Raw genomic sequence first — 19,304 nt, 5'->3', positions numbered from 1 at the left:
TACACACCCAGACGCAGCACGGGCCCCAGCAGATGTGCATAGGAGGGGGAGTCGTAAACTTACTATTTTGTCGTCTTTCTGGCTTTCCGGGTGTGTGTCCTTGCTTTGGTCGTCAGCGGACGTCCGGACACTCGTATCCATCTGTCCGTCTTTCGCTTCATTCTGCTGACTGGCCACCGACTGAGGAGAGTCCAGTGGGCAGGGCTCTGGCTGCTGAACGCCACTTTGGACCTCCATCTTCCTCTGCCTAAACAATAAAAGATGAGATGCTACAGACATGCTGACAAAAGAGGCGAACAAGATTGTTCACTATTACAGAATCCTAGCAGAACTTTTAATTTCCTATTAAGAAGAACTAGAAATTGTATACAAGTTGCAATAATTGGCTAAATTAGTCCAGTTTTGTGCTTGTTTATTTTCAGTAACTAAACATTTCATTGACCTTTATCGTGCTAGAACTCAAAGAAAGGGGTGACGCATTCGGAAAGATTCCGCATGAAAACAAGGACAACATGCTCGTATAAAGGGTTGTGGCCATCATCGTTAGTGAGCACAACACATTCATATTTTCCATAAATTTTAAACGGAATCAGAAAAGACGAAGAGAGCAGAAAAGAAAGTGAAACTCACAGTCAGGATACAGAAAGATATTTGTCCTGAGCGTAAAGGCAGAGCCTTTGCCTAAATGAGAGAGGTCACCTCGTTTCACACCTAAAATGTATCCTGAGTAAAGGTCGTGAGGCGAAGGGGGAATAGAGCAGCAGCTTCTCAAGTTAAACGTTTTTTGGGCTGCATCTGAATCAGTTCTGAACACCTACAGACTGGAAATTTAGACCATCCTTTGCAAAATACTTCATGGCCTGCTGAAGAAAAACATCCCCACAGTATGATTGTGCCATGACCATCTTTCAAAGTAGAGACGGCGTGTTCCAGGTGATGTGAAGTGCTAGCAAATAGTGTTTTGCATGCAAGCAAAAAAGTCTGACTAGGGCAGCTTGTGGCAAACCTGCAAACGTCTTGGTACTCTTCCACAAAGGCCAGATTTGTGGTCATGTTCTGGTAGGTTTGTAGTTGTGCCATATTCTTCATCTTCAGAATGAGGGAGGACAATGTTCTATAATAACTCTGCAATTATGAGTCTTGAACAGAAGTGTGGTGAGTAGCCAAAAATTACTCAAGTAAGAATAAAGTTTCTGTCTCGAGTGCAGAATTTAAAAAAATAGCCATCTAAAAAAAATTTAAAACAAGGAAGAAATCTATTTGATGAAAAGACTTGCCTGGTTTAGTTTTTTGAAAAGATATAATTTGACACAAAATTATGATTAACAAAATCTGGCATTTTTTAAATACAATAAGTAACATTCTTACAAGATAAATTAGATTGCAAGAAACAAGTTCAGATCTCAATTTTTCACCACAAATTTTTTCAAATCAGTGCCATAATTTATGTTATTTCCTTCTGTGCATCCTGTTTCAAACATGCTCGTTTTTGCCTAATACAATAACAAAGGTAATAGGAGTAACTAAAATAAATTCATTTTAATTTGCAAAATGTTTATTTTTAATTAGAATTGCCGTATTATGAGGTACGATCCTGTTAAACTACTTTTAGAAGTACGTTTTAAAAGTAATAAATGCAACGTATTACAATCCACCTTTTGTCTTGAACGGCTCCAGATATCAGGTCGCAAGTCTCTCAGCATATGAAATGTTTTCACTTTACTTTAGGGTTTATTGCAGAATAACAAACTCCTTCATGTCTCGTCCAGCCACAAGGGAAATGAATCAGCACAAAGGGCTGCAGCTGACAGGTCTGAGAGGGAATAATAAAACTGACATGATTAAGGAAAGATGTTAGGGAATGTTCTCTTTTTTTATTAGTAGTTAAATAGTCCAAAAACAGCATTCACATCATGTGTACTATTAATTGTCTTGGAGTGGAAATGGCTAGTATGGATGTTCTCCTGTATAAATCAAGCTCAACTGCTCTGTCCTCTTGCAGCAGACAATCAGAATTGAAGTAGATGTTTTGTCATTGATCAGATTACTAATTTCTCAAGCCCTTATGAGATGCAAGGCTGCAGTAGAAGCACGAGTATCCTTGGCTGTTTTTATCAAGAAAATCTGCAAACTGCCACCTATGAGAACTGGCTTACTTCACTTAATCAGCCTCTAGTGGACAGTCAGGGGACTGCAACTAATTGCACTTTTAGATTAGCTTCATTTTCAACTCTTCAACCCTAAAAGAAGGTTCAACTCATGGCACCAAATGATTCACTACTAGCTCGAAGGCACAATGCTGCAGCTGAACCCAGCATTAAAGATGATGCCACACTATTGCTTCAGGAAGCACAAACTGCATTTTGAGCAAAGATAAGCATGTTTGAGAAACTCCTTATCAAAAGATGTGCGCATTAACATAGAGCTGAAGAGTTGAATGCAAAACGTCCGAGCACAGATGGAACATCATATTCTTAAATAAAAAATAAAATAGCTCTATTCGCTTAGTTACAATTTAACTCTAAGTTTCAGCAGCGGTCTATAAAATATATTAAAAGAGGTCAAATTTTCCGGATAAAATCAGAAGAAGAAAAAAAAACTTCTGTCTGCATTCTGGAGCAATTGATTAGCTAAAAAGGTCAGTTCAGTCTCATAAATACAGGTTTTAACCGAGTTTTAACTTACTGCTCTAACATTGCAGCACCTTGAGAACCTTTATGTCAGCGCAGGTTAACGCACCTGTTTGGACATTTTAATCAGCGCATGCGAGGCAATACGTGCGATGAGCTAATTTACAGAGGGGTAGAAATGGTGAAAAGCCACACCGAAAGACCTACTTTTAAAAGTTTTGTGACCTATAAAAAACATGAACGTTTGCCAAGTCTTTAAAAGGTGAGGCCCAGTGCGAGACATTTAAGGAAGACTCGATCAGATATGTGGCTGCTAAGGTTGCACCGACTTTATGAAAATCATTGCCGCTGCTTTTAAACGCAGCTCCCAGCACCGTGTCTGTTTTATTACAATGGCTCCAAAAAGGCACAGCAACATAAACAAGTCACCAAAAAGAACGCCCAAAAAAATACCTCTGTCACTTCTCGGCTCCTCGTTATGTCAGAAGCATATGAAGAGGAAGATGCGGTAGTGCAATTTGGCGTTTACATCTCTGTTGTTGCTCTGACGCGGAAAGCCACAGTAGCAGTCCTGGGCACAACAATGAGCGAGCACTTCATTAAGTTGTGTGAGAAGTTATTCCGTCAAAAAGAGCCGGGCCGGGAGGCTTTAATGGGCTATGCTTCGGGGGAGGTATTTGTAGCGGAGGGAGTTCTCAGAGCCGCACAAGTCGACGCCGCTGCTGCCGCTGTCACGGCGGGCGTGTCCCCGAGAGCTGTCACTAAACAATCCCTCCTTCTCCCCCTCCCACCGCCCGGATACACCGAGCTGGTGTCAAGCATGCTGCGTTCAGGGGCTCTCTGGAATATCCACCATCAGAGCGAGCACGTCTTTAATGAGTTTGTGTTGCACTTTTTAATTCCCTCTTTTTTGTGTCAAATAAAAGTGTACAAATCTCGTGTGTTTTTCTGCTGTCTGCGCGAGTATTTTTATTGTTTCCTGTTGTTGTTCTTGTGATTAAAGGTAGCGAAAGCTCCGGACAGTGGGAGGGGCTTGAGGTGAAGCTCAGGTCAGCGCAGGTACAATCTTACAGTTATTCATACCCTTGGGAGATTAAAATTACAAACGTTATTTAACCAAGAGGTTTGGTTTCTGTAAGCATAAAGAAATGCCTGTGGTTCAGGTGTGGACTTGAGTGAATACTATTTGATTCTATTGTATCTCTAGCTGTTTCTTTACGCTTACGTCCTACTTGATGGTCAACCAATGTCAGACTTCATCAGATTGTCCTCCAGGATTACGTTGTACTAAGCAAAATCCATCTTTCTTTTAACTCTGAGCTGCTTTTATGTCCCTACCTTCCCACGTCATGGTGCTGCCGCCACCAAATTTTGAATTTTTGTAGGTAGGCGATGTATTGTGACTTTATTTGCCCAGAGCCCTCATATCTACATGTTTGTTGTTTCTTTGTGCCGTTATTCCATTGAGGCCATATTTGTGTCGGACATGACTAACATTTCTCAGTAGATTTTTTCCACCTGAGCTTTAGATATCTTATGGTTATCTGATGTTTCTTACATTTTTCACTTTCAGAAAATGGTTTAAATAGAGATTAACAAGGTGTACAATGCCTGGGATATGATTTTATAAGCATCTTCATAATTTTATCTACTGCCTGTCTACTGTGTGTTAGGCCTTGACAGAACAGATGGATTCATATTAAAGTATGTTTTATCATATCTTCCGGATATGGCTGGTGCTCTGGTTTTTCAGGCGGATTGGACTGAATTGAACTGAATACAAATACAAGTCACATTAAAGTTTTTACTTGTGAAAAATGTTGAAAGGTATGTATCACCTGGGAGTAGTGATGGACTCTGACCTGAACCTTCAGAGCCACATTAAGACAGTCACAAAGTCGGCCTTCTATCACCTGAAGAACATCTCCAGGATTAGAGGACTGATGTCTCAGCACGATCTAGAGAAACTCATCCATGCGTTTATCTTTAGCCGCATCGATTACAGCAACAGCGTCTTCACAGGTCTGACTAATAAATCAAACAGCAGCAGCTGATCCAAAATGCTGCTGCTCGCGTTCTCACTAAAACCAGGAAGATAGAGCACATAACACCAGTTTTAAAGTCCCTACACTGGCTCCCTGTAGCTCAGAGAATAGACTTTAAAATACTGATGTTAGTTTATAAATCACTGAAAGGTTTAGCACCACAATACCTTAAAGATCTGTTATTACTGTACCAACCGTCTAGACCCCTCAGATCTTCTGGTTCTGGTTCTGCTCTGCATCCCCAGAACCAGAACCAAACGAGGAGAAGCAGCATTCAGTTTCTATGCACCACAGATTTGGAACAAACTTCCAGAAAACTGTAAAACAGCTGAAACACTGGGTGCCTTTAAATCTCAACTTAAAACCCACCTGTTTAGAGTTGCTTATGGCTAAATTAGGGTTAGAGTGCGGGTTTTGATGTCTTTCATGTTTTTATGTCTTTAATTTCTTTTTATTTCTTTTCTACGTTTCAATGATGTAAAGCCCCCCGGAAAATGTCCCAGTTAAACGACGTTTAACTAAAGTTCTACGGGGTTTAGAGTCCCAGTTGACGGAGTTTCAACTAAAAACCTAGAGGTTGGAGTCCTTGTCAAACCGTGTTTTTGACTAAATTTCCTGAGGGTTAGAATCTCAGTTAAACGGCGTTTAACTGAAGTCCTAAAGGGGTGCTGGTTTTAATGTTTTTTTGTTTTGTTTCGTTTTTTTTATTTTTTTTTATCTCTTTCTCACTGTTTATTTAATGTCACATGCTGTTTTTATTTTAATTATGTAAAGCACTTTGAAATGCCTTGCTGCTGAAATGTGCTATACAAATAAAATTTGATTGATTGATTGATTATCATTTTCCTTCAGCTTCTCTTACCTATAGGATTCACTGAAGTTGTGGTTTTAATGTGAGCAATTGTAAAAAGTCCAATTTTTACAACTGAACTTTTAAACTCTGAGCATTCATTTAGTAGCACTAAATGAATGCTGCTGTTCATTGTAAAACCAGAAGAAAGAAAAAAAAAAGGTCAAAACAAATGACATGATCTTACCTAAAGTTGTGTAACTCTTTCCTTTAGTTGAAGTTGTTGGTTTTAAAATTTAATGAGGAAAACATTCCTAATGTTATGTTGTTCTGCAAAGTACATCGTGTCTACTTCCTGCTTTTGATTCACTGACATGTCGTTCATCCACTAATGACTAGGTAAGATAATGTTTACTTTTTTCCTTCTCACCCTCTAAAAACAAATGTAGTAATAGCACCTGTTTTTATGGAGACAAATGGTGGATACAAAATGACGCAAGAATAAAAAGAAAGCATTTATTTAAATTTAAAAATACCAGCATGTGTTTGGTAAAAATAATAATAATAATAATAATAATAATAATAATAATAATAATAATAATAATAATAATAATAATAATAATAATAAGGAGCAGCTTTCTATTGTTCTTACTGGTGGGATGTTTATAGTGGGGTTTAGTAATGGCCACAAGGTGGCAACATAAACTCATTAAACGCTCAGAGTCTTTAGTATGTCTGACAAATCCTGCTTGATAGTTTTAAAAGGCAGACTAACGATTTAAGTTGAGACACTGGTGTTTTATTTCATGTTTCGACCTTTATTTATGGTGAATGGATCATTTACCGCTCTCTGTTCCATGCTTGATAATCTGACTTGGCTCTTTGTTTACTCCAAACATGGAGCGTCCCCATCTGTTGTTCTGAGATATAACATGATGACAGCATCATAGGGATGCTGGACCGTTTGGTCATCTCCATTGTCTTTGTGTGCCTCGTCTTCGAGCGGATAGCATTCTGATGCGTCGTCTCGTCCAAGCAGGAGGGACCTCACCCAAATGAACAACTGCTCCAACAGGCCGATCCTCGTCTGTTCTGACAGAGCCGCTGCTGCCAGAGCAGGCAGACCAGCAGCGGGAGAGGCAGGTGCACCGGCAGGCTGCCGGTTAAAGCAGGGAGACTCAGGCCCCTTCAGCCATATCCAGACAGGCATGTGTCCTCTGTGTAAGCCAGCAGGGACAAACAATCAGGCACGCGGACGGGCCCCGCCGGCACCAGCAGATGTTTTCTGATTATTGTTGTTCCGCCTCCCTGGTAATTGTTTTCCTTCAGGGCCAGCCAGTGGAACAAGGTGCCAGGTTGTGTTGTGGGAAGGAGTTGTGGAAAGATGGGGCGACACGCTGTCTCATCAGGCTGCTTCGCTCGGGCTGTCCAACTCTTTCTTTGTGCTCCACGTGGCTTGAAGTACAGTTTTCCAAATGGAATATGGCAAATCCACTGTGCATTTAGCGTTGCAGTCCTGTGTAGGTATTTATGGCTTCACTGTGGCCTCAGATATGGGAACAGACTTTTAATTCCCCAAAGCATTTTCTGAACTAAAATAAGACTTCCACTTGGATTTTTTTTAAATATAGTTTTACCTTAGTATGAGTTTTACCACCTGATTTAACTCTGGCGCGCACAGCAGCAGCTAATAAATGTGATTTTGGAGCGTTTTGTTATTTGTGAAGTCAGTTTGCCCACACAGACACTTAGCAGTTTGTTACGGCACAAATAACAACTAATGCACTCAAACTGTGTTAGGCACCGAGTGTTAACCTGTAATGCCACCATGAAAATGGCCTCTTAATTAGCACGGTGAACTAAAAAGACCTTATTGTGAGGTCAGACGCCCACCAGGCCTCTAGCACAGGGTAGAGGCAGGAAACGCCCACTAGGGGGCACTTTGAGACTTTATATCAAGAGTAAGAGTAACAGGGCCGTTCTTGCAAACTGTTCCAACAGTTTGACGTTGATTATTATAAACCTTTTTGGTGCTTCTTGTCACAAATTTGCACTTTACCGCTCTATCATACCTAAATGTTCTTGGACATCAGGGCAGCGTTACAGTGAGAACCTTCAGAGTTTTTTTTAAACCTAAATCTGAACTATCTTTACGGCTGATCGCATTCGTTTCTTGAAAGAAAGGTTGATTCAAACAGAAAGACCTTGAGGTACCTGAGGGTTTCCATTTGTTGTAACGGCGTGTTGCACTCTAGGGAACCTAAAATTCCTCACTAATAGAGTCAACAGCGTCAACAGTTTTAAAGACTGATGCAACAGCTACGCAAGTTTGTTCTGCTTTCTTTGGGTGTAATATCTGAAGATCTGAACTCACGTTCAACTTGTGCTGCTCAAAGCCAGAATATTTATAAAAACTGAATCTGCTTTGTGACATTTCTTTGCTGTCAAAAGATGAAGAGAATAAAGATCTATTTGCCCTCCAGGTAGAAATGTCTTATTTTTCTGCACATGATCTACGTCAGACATAGTAAGAATTTCTTTAATGTTTTATTTTCAGCACTTTATTGCATCTTCCACCACTGCCGCGGCTACGAAGGGGCAGCGTGGTCACATGGCCGCTTTGTGAAGCTGTTGCAGTTACTGGGAAGGTGCACAACAGTCTGGGCCGGTCACAGTGTAGCACCTTCAGCTGCACATTTCTCACACCCAGGATGAAGAAGTCACAGCAACTGCAGGATCAGACTTTGCTGGATGAGATCTATTTGTACGGAGCACGAGTAGCAGCACTAAACAAGCAGAAGAACAGATTAGAATGTCATGTTTTTTTTTGTTTTTTTTTCTCCTGCAGCTAAAGAATGCCTATTGCATAAATATGCAAGAGAACATTTCATTTTTCTTTCATTTCTGCGCTCGCTTTTTTGCACATGCATGCCTGCTCATCGCCACTGAATCATACCTGTTAAAAAATGATAATTCCATGACTCAAACTCCGCCTGCTGAGAGAATGATTGAAAGCTCAGGCAAAGTTCAAAGACCCAAAGGCAGATATTTGCCAAAATACAGCCACTGCTGCTGTGAGTAAGAGCAAGCCCCTCTGAGTCACAGACAGGGACCCAGAACAGCTTAAATCGCAGGTTGATTTTTGTCACAGTTTTCCTTGGCCACTGGAAGATTGTTACATTTTCGACGTCCAACTGTTCTTGCTTTTACGTTTATCTCATGTTATAAATTCAGTCGTCGGGATGGTAAAACCGCAGCAGAAAGCTCTGCTTTAACGAGACAGCGCTAACAACGTGGAGAATCTTACCCTCATACTACCAATATTTTTACAATGGCTTCATACATCTTTCGAACAAAAGCAGGACGTGTTCCAAGAGTAGTTGTTTTGCTAAAACTAGCAAGAGGACAAAAGAACTGCGCCTGCTGACATACCATGTGTCATCTGCCTTGTTTTTGTCTGCGTGGATGGGGGTGTGTGTGTGTGTGTGTGTGTGGGGGTGCGTGTGTGTGTGTGCACGTTAAGTGTGGGTGCCAATGAGCGAGAGCATGCATACATTTGTGTCATCCATCGAGCGCGCAGAGGTGGCAGTTTTTGTCTTTTCTCGGGTGTGAGCTGAGAAAGGAATTGAGCGCAATGACTTTTAAAAATGATGTGCGGAGGTATCAGATGGTAAACAACATGACTTTATCTGGGCCGGTTTTCAAATATTAATAGAAAGATATGCTTTGAACGTGTTATTTTTTTGTGAAAGTGGTATCAAAATAAACCTGGTTTTGCTGATTTTTTTTTTACCCCTTTATGTTATGTTTCAAATATAATTAGTCCATTATTTTATTTGCAAAACATATCTGGCCAACGATGCATTAACTGTGACACGACTTCAAGTTATTTTTCTAATTACTTTGAATATTTTGAGGCATTTTATTTTTTTTTTATATGTTAACATTTTGAAATCTAACAATAATAGATGTTTAGAATATGTTTTATTAAACTCAAACACGTTTTATTCATTTTGAGACCTATTTTTTTTTAAATAATTGCAGCTTTTGGCTCCTGCTTCGCCTATAAAACATATCCCGTTAGCAGTGCTTTAATCTTACATGTCCCAGACTCCTATCTGACATTTTCTTTGAATGTTCTGAGTCTGGCTCCTGCACATCGGTGACTCCAGTTAATCACAGCGTCTCTGTCTAAAACTAAACGCCCAAGTGTTACTTTGTGATTGTTGATGTTTCCAGGCTTGGGTTGAATCATTAGGAAGTGATTCTCTCTAACAAGGGCTAAAGGAGCTGTCAGGAGACATTCACAGGCAGGTTTCGCCATGGAGAGTGTGAGGAGTCTTATCAGGGTCTTAGCTGTTTTGCTGCGCCTGTTTATAAAGAGGCTGCTTTATTTGGAGTGAATGCATTCTAGCAAGGTCTCTACTGTTGCTGTGCGTTGATTAAAAGTGTTTTCACGATTACCCGTAGTGAGTCTATTCCAGCCTAACAGGGTTACTAGCAGTTTTAATGAAGGGGAGTAATCGTTACATGTGAAAGGGGGTTGCCGGGGTCTCGTGCTGTCTCTCTCTCTCTCTCTCTCTTTCAGCCTCCTTGCCTCTAACCGCGTTAAAATTTTCCAGTTGACGTTTTTTTTTTTCTAAAAAAAAAAAAAAAAAAAAAGGAGTTACTATTATGTTGGAATTGTCAACGCTCGCGATATTGCATCCTCTCCTTCTTTCAGAAACGTCTCATTTCTTAAATCTGTTTATAAAAGCGGCTAAGCTACAATGAGAGTCATGCATCTTTATTTTTGTCTGTCTTTGTTTGGCTGTTCTGCGTCCTCCTTCCTCTTCTGAAGTTACCGTTGCCCGCTTGCTTGTGTGGCTTCTCTGCTCCACTCATTTAGTTGGCTGTGGTCAGCCTTTTGCATTCGCTGGTGTGATTGAATTTCTCACAGCTTCTTGTGAATGTGTTTTTTGAAAGTCCTATTCAACATTTGGTGCAACTATAATCGGCACCAAGCCACTACGCTCATGCAGAAGTGTCTGTGGATTCACACATTAAGGCCCTCAGAAGTGTTGTGCCATTTCTTTTTTTTTATTTTTCCAAGTTGCAACTTTACATTTTTTTTATTTTTTTTTTGTAAGCCGGAGGAAGGGAGCATGCAGCAACTGAAAGTCTAAGAAAATCAGATTGAAAAGCGTTTCAGTGAAGATGCAGGACAGAGTCCTTTTGTTTTGTAATTGGATTTATGAGAAATGATGAAAGCAGTAAACGCAACGGTAAATATTAAAAGAACGCACATAAACATCCTTTAGGCTTCTATTTGTTGTTGTTTTTTTTTTACTCATATACCCGAACCGCAGTTTGTTTCCTGTGCTGGTCGGCTGACGTGCTTTACAAACAAACCCGGGTTGGATTTAATTCACATCAGACTGGACACTTTGCTTTTTTACTTTTACTACCTAAACATTTGGTAATAGTTGTGGTGGTGTCTTTTGTCACCTCTGACATCCCCTTTTTGTTTTTAAACAACCAACCAATCACACTCTCACTTCTCTTTTTCTTTTTCAGGTCTTTCTCAAAGAAACGCTCGCCGTCTTAAATTTAAACCTTGGAGCCGGCACCAGGTTTGGGCTATTTGTGTGAGGCAGGAGATAGGTGGCGTTATCCCTGGGTGCGTCGCGTCCCTCTAGTTATCAAATCAAACAATTACACACTGCAGTCCTGGAGCAGAAAATTACATTTTGACACAATGGTGAGTCCTTTGATTAATAAATTGTAGCTTCTGACTCCATGCGCTGTTATTTTATTTTATTTTTTTCCTTCTCTGCTGGGGGGACAATAGATAATAAGTGGGCGACTTGAGAGGGTATAATGAAGTGACTGTCTTGTTATTGACAGGGGAGCCTCCTAAAGGCTTTAGCAGGAAAGTAAGCGCTTCCAACAGAGGCCCTCCGGTGAAGAGAGTATTACAGCAACCGTTAAAATGAGCTAATGTTCTTCTCCCAGTGCAACTCTCTGAAGGGACGACAACCGAGTTTGGCTTCCCCCCCAGCTGCAGAGCAGAGGTGTAAATTAAAGTTAAAAATGAAAAAAAGGAGGGGAGGGGGGGAAAAATACCAGCATCAAGTTGAGCAACAGTAGACCTATGTCTGTGATTGAAACGAGAGACTCCTGTGTTTCAACTAGAAACTTCAATTTTTGGTGTTCATGCAAAGTTTCCATCCGAGATCGAAACCTTTCTTTGCACTGTTATCTTTGCGTGATTTAGAAAAAAAAAAAAAAAGAAAAGAAGTTCACTTCAGGATTCAAAACCGCTTATTTGTTTTGTTCCGCAGTCACCTCCCTCAGGTACTTATTAGCTCTGACAGAACGGTTTCTGATTTGACAGCAGTGAGGCGGGTGTAAATTTCACACACACAATTCGGCGCCACACATTAATCCAATTAAATTTTTAGCGTCGTCTTCCAGTTCTCTGTTTTTTTTTTGTTTTTTTTGCCAGTGGAACAAAGTCGAAAAGGCCTTGAGATGTTGCTACCTTCTTCTCTGTAAACAACATAATTTCATTTTATCGGTGCAATCCGAGTGTCTGGAGAAGGTGTCGGGCAAAAAATAAATAAATAAATGGAAAAAAAAAAATACACGATCTAAAGTGCTTTTAGTGAGATGCCAGAGAAAGTGCCCAAGTGTTTTCTCCGGCGTCATTGTTTATAGAGTCATGATTTCGCTGCTGTCTGTCTGGTAGGTGCATGATGTGCTGATTTTTGATTCTTTTGAAAAAGGAAATGGTGGTGACTCGTCGATTTGGCCTGAATTGATGGAGTTACAGCTTCTCAGATTGCTCAGCACACCTCCTGTCCTTCCAATCATCTCCTGATGCATCTCATGTGCTCACACCAGAGTTGACCGGCTGCTTGTACCTTTGCAGTGCTTGGCGCCACACCTGCGATCCTCCTTTTCTCTTTGTTAGTGGTGTGGATCCAGGGCTGCTCCCACAGTTTTTAGGATCTCAACCCATTGGTCACCTGGTACAATCAGAATATTCCTCAGTACTTTTCTGCATACATCCAAGGTCGTTCACAGCGTTGCTCCTCCTTACCTACCAAACGTTCTCAACATTTGTCTGGTGATTTATTGCATCTGCTTTTACTGCAACGTGACCTTCCAAAGCCCATCATTAGTTTCTATAAGCTAACAATGTTTTGCGTTGTCCAGCTCCAAGCTGCATGCCTGCAGGTTCAGCAGCTGGCTGCAAAATTCCTACTGTAGACGACAGCTGGACTAATTACCAGCTAAAATCAACCCATTATATCTATATATTTTTTTCTCTATTAAGAGCAAAACAGTAATAAAAAATGCAGCAAAATAAGCTGTCAAAAATCATTTTTGGAAGATGTTATTTTGGATTTTTACTTCAAGTCTACACGTCAAACTCATATGTCATAATTGCTTTAGATTCCTTTATTATAACTCCAATAATTAACATGTTGGATTATGTAAAACTAATTATGTAGTGTAATAAATTTACCATCACACCATTAACTTTTTACTGACTACCTGTTTTGTTTTTTTTGTTTTTTGGGGGGGGGGAGGGAGAGAGGTCTGAAAGAGCATCAGGCACATTCGACTGTGGCGAGTCGGGGCTGAACAGGATAACAGCGGAAAATGTTTTCCACTTTAAGAATGTGCAAGATCTCATGCAGTTGCCCCTCTTTCGCTCTCTATCCCTCGTCTCTGCTGGCGCTAAATCACACGTTAGTACAGCCAGTGGATGTGTTGACAGTTTTACAAACAGAAATGTAAAACGCCATGCTCAAGGGGCTCCAAGAGACGAGGTGGGGAGAAGCACAGGGCAGGAAGCGGAACAAGCGCAGCTCAAGACTCGCAGAGGAAGTCTCATTAAAACCCACTGGCTTCGTTGTTTTAATTACGTAAAGAAAAGAAAAACACTTTTACCAGTTTGCCTCCTGTGCCAGCTGAAACAACGCTGCTGGTTGATGTGAATATGGCTGCTAGTGCGGAGTTTGACACACACACAAAAAAAGATGTGCCTCGAGTTTAAAGGGCAACTTATTTTTCATGCCACTAATATGACATCACACGTTTTTATCTCCCTTAGCATCATTCTCACCGTGTTGTCACAGTCGCAGGTTGTTGTAAACTTTCTAATTATTGCTGTGTGGACATTAAAGTTGCCATGATGCTAAAATTTCAAACTCAGTACCAATGCTAAGAAAAGCAAGCCACCGCAATACCGCAGTCACCTTTTTATCTGAGCACCACAGATACGGAGCAAACTTCCAGAAAAATTGCAAAATGGCCGAAACACTGAGTGCCTTTAAATCCAGACTAAAAGCCCACCTGTTTAGAGTTGCTGTTGAAACATTTTAAATGAAACATTAATCACCATTATGTCGTGTAACGACTGCATGTGTTTTACAACTTTGTAAGTTTTTGAATGTTTTTATGAGCTAAAGCACTTTGAACTGCCTTGTTGCTGAAATGTGTTATGGAAATAAACTTGACTGATTAACAGCATGACTTGTATTTTCATTATCTTCATTAGTGCAAACCCAATAAAGGAGAGGGCAATTCAGAACCCGTTCAGAGGAAAAATTCAAAAGCGCATCTTCAGAAACAGTAGAGGACAGTTAGTAACCGTTTCTGAACGTTTGTAAACTGGAGCTGGCTGCACAGTTCATCATTCGTTTATCTGCAGACACAGAATGCTTTTCCTCATAGAGACAAAGAATGCTGTATTCCAAGATTCAAAGGAATAGACATTGTGCCACAAAACTTCCTGTTGAAGGAAATGGGGCAAGAAAACATGTTTAGGTGAGTAGTTGTGTATTTATTGCCACCTCCTGACCAATGAAAATCAACGCACGTCTTCTTCCAGCTAAACTTGAGGTACCTCTTTTAACCATTTTCTGACCAACACAGATCCGTAGTGATACAACAAACTGTTAGAACTTGAGCCTTAAGAACTGCAATAAGGTTTTTTTTAATGTTGTTTGTATCCAAACTTTAACTGGTTTAAAAAACACAACTATTGCTAAAGTTAAACTCGCTTCCAATCTGAACTTCTTATCCCCAAGGCAACTGCTAAAAAAAGTATTTTGTGCTGATTTGTTGATGTATTATGACTTTTGTTTCTTTTTAATATGCAGAACAACCAATTATTAATTAGTTGCAGTTTATTTTATTTAGTTAGGTGACTGCATTTTTTTTTTTACAGTTTAGGTCTGCTAAGACTGTTAGCTGCAAATGCTGATTAGGCATCATTCCTCTCTTAATTTATGCAAATTGTTAAGTAATTTTAAAACTTTTTTTGAGACAATAGGCCACATAAAATGAATGAGAATAGAAGTTGACTGAACTAACATCTATCTCTAAATTCTGATCAAAACTTCTTCACAAACAACACGTAACCATTACTGAGCATTACCTCTAATATTGTTGATTACATTGTTTTAATTGTTAATTTACTGGTGAATCTTTATCACTTCCAATATTCCTGTTTTGTATTATATTCCTTAATTGGACGATCTCATCTTTCCCCTTTTGAAGAGTGGATAAGACGAGAGAGAAACCAGATAATCGAAAATCAAAACATTCTGATTAAAATGGTACTATTTTAAACGAACGTACCACTAGGAATCGGAGTAGTTTGTTTTTTTTCCCCATCACTGAATAAATTCACTTTGATTAAAGCCTTAATGCCTTATTCAGTGGGAGGGGATGATGTGGAAATGAAGGAATATTTTATTCCAAAAACTTTTTACGCGTCTTTTAACAGAGGAGGCAAACGGAACGTAAACGTGGCAGATACGGTTACTATTGTCCGCATTTGCTCCTACAGAAATGAATTGTTTTGTCTTCTACTTTACCAGCAAAAGTAGGACTTTTGACACAGTGATCCCCAGCTGTCATAGCTCACTACGAGTGAGCATGGCCAGCCAAAGTGAGAGACATTCCCACTTGATTGTTATAGCCTGCTGAGAACAGAGTAAAACAGTTTGGGGCCAAACTCTGTGGCAGAACGGAGGGGCACCCTGGGATACCAGTGTGTACGACACACACGTTACAGACTGCCGTGGTAAACAACGTTTAAGATGCGTCAGCTGCAGTTTTGATCGTAATCATGAAGAGCAGCAGAACGATGTGTTTTCTGCTCGCCGAAGCTGTGGCAAATTATCTCAGAAGCAATTAAATTGGCATTTACTTCTAATATTAAGGTATTTAGAATATTATTGTCCACAATGCTCCTTTATTTTCTTGTCCATGACTGATTTACGGAGGAAACACCTGTTCTCACAGCTGGAAATCACATCCATATTTTGCTTGTCACTTCAGTGACAATCTGGTAGGTTTGGATTGCTAAAAAAAAAATTAAAATAAAATAAGCATGTGTGAAGTCCTGCTACAAACAAAGTCTTTTCTTTTTCTTTTCTGAGGAATTCAAACTTTTATAAACTTGGATCTGGATCGTTCTGTGTAGCTCTGGCTGCATGTTTAGAGTCGTTGTCCTGCGGCTGGGTGAACCTCTTGTGTCAAACCTCTAGCAGGTTTTGTTTCATTCCTTCCACTTAGAACGGCTTCTCCATTCCCACAGCATGGCCCTTCCACCACCATGCTTCACCAAAAGAATGACATCTTCAAGTTGGTGAGCGGTGTCACTAATTGCGACGTTTTGAGAGTTTTTCTTTTTGCGGCTCATCCACATTGCTAGATTTGCAGTGTGCACCTATTTCAAAGTGTGGAATAATGCTTTTATTTGAACTTTGCCACAACTATGTTCCTTATCTGTCCTGCCGTGTTGCTTGGTTTTCATGTTTGTGCCCCTATATTTTCATGAGCATTTAAAAACCACATTCACTGTCATGATTTGTAAGGTCAGAGCTGGACAGAAGCTCTGACAAGAAGAAATTCAAACCAGAGGAGCAGCGAAGAACACAAACGGACAGAGCAGGAATCTGACGGAGAATATTTACATGCACACCCACACACACAGGTGGTCGTCAAAGGGATGAGAAACAGCTGGGACTCGTTACGGGCGAAGAGAAAGACAAGGGAATAGAGAAAATCAGGGCTGACATGACAGGGAGGAAACACTGATCAAAACTAAGAATGTAATAAACCTTGATCCAAAATACAAAGGGATGAACAGAAGTAAAAAAATAAGGAACAAGAAAAAAGAAACCACACAAATGCGATCCAAAACTTTATCACTCCAGAATTATTACATTTAAAAATATATAAAATGATGTATCATTTTTCTGGTATTGCATAAAATATGCAAGATTTTGCATTGTTCTCAATAAAACACATGCGGATGTAAGGCGGCAGGGAATGGAAAAACATGAGAAGTATACTTTTTCAAGGTAATATACAGCTCTGGAATCAGTTTCTCTGATTTTACTCTTTATAGGTCTATGTGTAAAATTAACATTGTTCTTTTATTCTATGAGCTCCTGACTACATGTCTCTGAAATTACAAGCAAAAATGTTAGTATTTATTTGGAGAAAATGAGAAATGGTCAAAATAACAGAAAAGATGCAGCGCTTCCAGACCTCAAATAATGCAAAGAAAACAAGTTCATATTGATTTAGAAACAACAATACTGACGTTTTAACTCAAGAAGAGTTCAGGAATCAATATTCGGTGGAAAAACCAGGTTTTCAATGAGGTTCAGTGCAGTTTTTTCCAGAGCTGTACATTTTTCTCGACCATAGTTTGTCTGTAATGTGTGTTTCTCTACTTATTGGCAGATCTTCTTGCAGCTAAACGCAGGGAGCTTTCATAAGATGGAGCGAGGCTGGCGTGAAAACAACAACTGGCCTCAATTGGCCCTGGCTTTTGGAGGAAGCAGGCCTTGCATCTCAGAAAGGCATCATTAGAAAGTGACAGAACTGCCAGGGGCGAAACTGGCCTTGAACAATGATCAATTCGGCAGACAGGATTGAGTTATAACGGTGGGGGGAGTTTGGGGTGGGGGGTGGGCAGGCCTTCAAAAAGAGGTTGGGGGAAGAATTGGAGGCCATTGGTATAGTACAAGGCCCCCCGCTGCTTTAATTACTCACGAGAGCGCCTCCCTATTAACAGAACACCTATGGTCAACCGAGCGGTCCGGGCTTGCACAAAGCTGGAGAGGAGAAAGACGCGGAGGACAGAGAAGAGCGGAGACACACAAACAGGAGCGCTCATTAGCGAATGGTAATCAGCGGTCGAGAGGTTGGGCACTCACATCACAAAACGCCACATGTCAATTTGTCCTCTTCCATTCATGAGCCCACTCTCATTTTACTCCGATCCCTCGTGCTCCCTTGTTGAGGAGAATTGGATGGAGAGCCGTGAGGGGGAAACACTCAGGGGGAAACGTAAACAGTGACCCGGAGGAGGGACAACGCTTTGTCAGAGAGGAGGAACCGGACTCCTGAGACGGGTTCTCCTCTGCGGCGTTCCCTCCTCACGCATCTCGCATGAGATGAAGACGTCAGCATCGCCAGATTTCAGTCTTATTTACTGTTTACAGATGCATATAGCATGATACGTAGGCCTCACACAGACAATCTGCCAAGAAATCACAGATATTGTCGATCAGGTATCATCCGAATGATCGGATGCAACATCTGAACCAAAGAACAGCCCGGAAATCCTTCCTGGAAGACGGACTCGGTGGCTCTGCCACTTTAAAAACTGATAATCATACATGCACACAAAAGATTTTGAATAATAGCTCTTCACAAACATGAACATATTTTTGTGATTGTTGGGCCAGAGGGAGCACAGTAGGGAACTAAACACCACCACTCTGAATCCCATGTGTTCTCACATTATCATGCTTGGACCTAGATTAATTAAATGTGGAAGAAAAAAATAAAATAGCTCAACAAGTTGCTTAAATGTAACCAAAAAATAAGCTTTCATGGACACAACCACAAAACTATCGTTTTGATGAAAGCTAGGATTAACATAATGGTTTGAGGCCTGTAAACACTTTCATCCGCCTCCTCCACGTTTGTATCAGTGTTGCAAGTAACTTCTTTCTCTGTTTTTTCTTCGTTTCTGTTGAGAATAATCTTTATTCAGTGCTTCTGTGTTCAGACGATTGTCTTTCCCATAAAATGTTCTCCTTACTCAGAGCTTTGGTGTCGAGCTGCGTCTCTCTCCAGGATGAAAGCAACGGCCGTTATAGCTGCCATTAACTTTTGTCTACTCTGTTTAACTTCCTCATATAAATAGTCAAAGGCCCATTGATTCTCTGTTCAGCAGTCTCACTTCCCCGTCTTGTCCTCCGAGCCCCATGCAGATTGAGGCAGCTGCGGTTTGAAAAGTAAATATTAATTTTGTGGATCTGAATGTACTTTAGAGATTTTTATAGACCAATAAACAAGGTAAGCAAAAAAAAAAAAAAAAGCTGAAAAAGTAAAAACTGATCAGACAGGTTCCAACTGTTTAATGGACAAATAGATTCATAAATATATAGCTAGAACTGAGGCAACAGAGTAAAAGAGCCATAAGAGAATGCTCTTATTTATTATCCAGACTATTTCCTCAGGATGTAAATTAAGCTTAAAGACTTAAAACAAACATTCAGTTTTTTTGTTTTTTTTAATGAAATTGTTATTTCATGATGTCAAATGGAAACAGAGTGTTCTTACTACCCAACACTGCCATCCTTTTGTAGAATCAGTTGTAAATCCAGCTGCATCGTTACGTCAACCCTCTTTTAGGCTACAACTCGGTTTGTCGTGAGTTCAGTTTTCGGGAGTCGAGGCCTTACGAGTCTGCTCCATGTCGCTGTCACAGGGTGACTGAACCCGACACGGTTAGCTGGGCAGCGGAGGGAC

General features: G+C 40.4%; 1 protein-coding gene across 3 annotated transcripts in view; it reads right to left on the bottom strand.

Annotated features, from left to right (window-relative positions):
• The window catches only part of rbms3 (RNA binding motif, single stranded interacting protein), a 339,603-nt gene extending 336,092 nt beyond the window's left edge, over nucleotides 1–3,511 (bottom strand). The window contains exons 1-2 of one of the 3 annotated variants that reach the window (XM_008422426.3): nucleotides 3,084–3,511; nucleotides 64–247 (exon numbers count right to left, since the gene is read on the bottom strand). In XM_008422426.3, the coding sequence (XP_008420648.2) occupies nucleotides 64–237 (174 nt within the window). In that variant the 5' untranslated portion in view covers nucleotides 238–247; nucleotides 3,084–3,511. Of the gene's footprint in view, nucleotides 1–63; nucleotides 248–2,685; nucleotides 3,017–3,083 lie in introns of those variants that run through there. The other 2 variants (XM_081612665.1, XM_081612666.1) reach the window with 2 other exon arrangements.
• Between the last annotated feature and the right edge of the window lie 15,793 nt (nucleotides 3,512–19,304).

The sequence above is a fragment of the Poecilia reticulata genome, chromosome 11, assembly GCF_904066995.2.
Source record: "Poecilia reticulata chromosome 11, P_reticulata-male-v2, whole genome shotgun sequence".
Lineage (NCBI taxonomy): Eukaryota > Metazoa > Chordata > Actinopteri > Cyprinodontiformes > Poeciliidae > Poecilia > Poecilia reticulata.
This window is presented reverse-complemented; position numbering and strand designations above follow the sequence as displayed.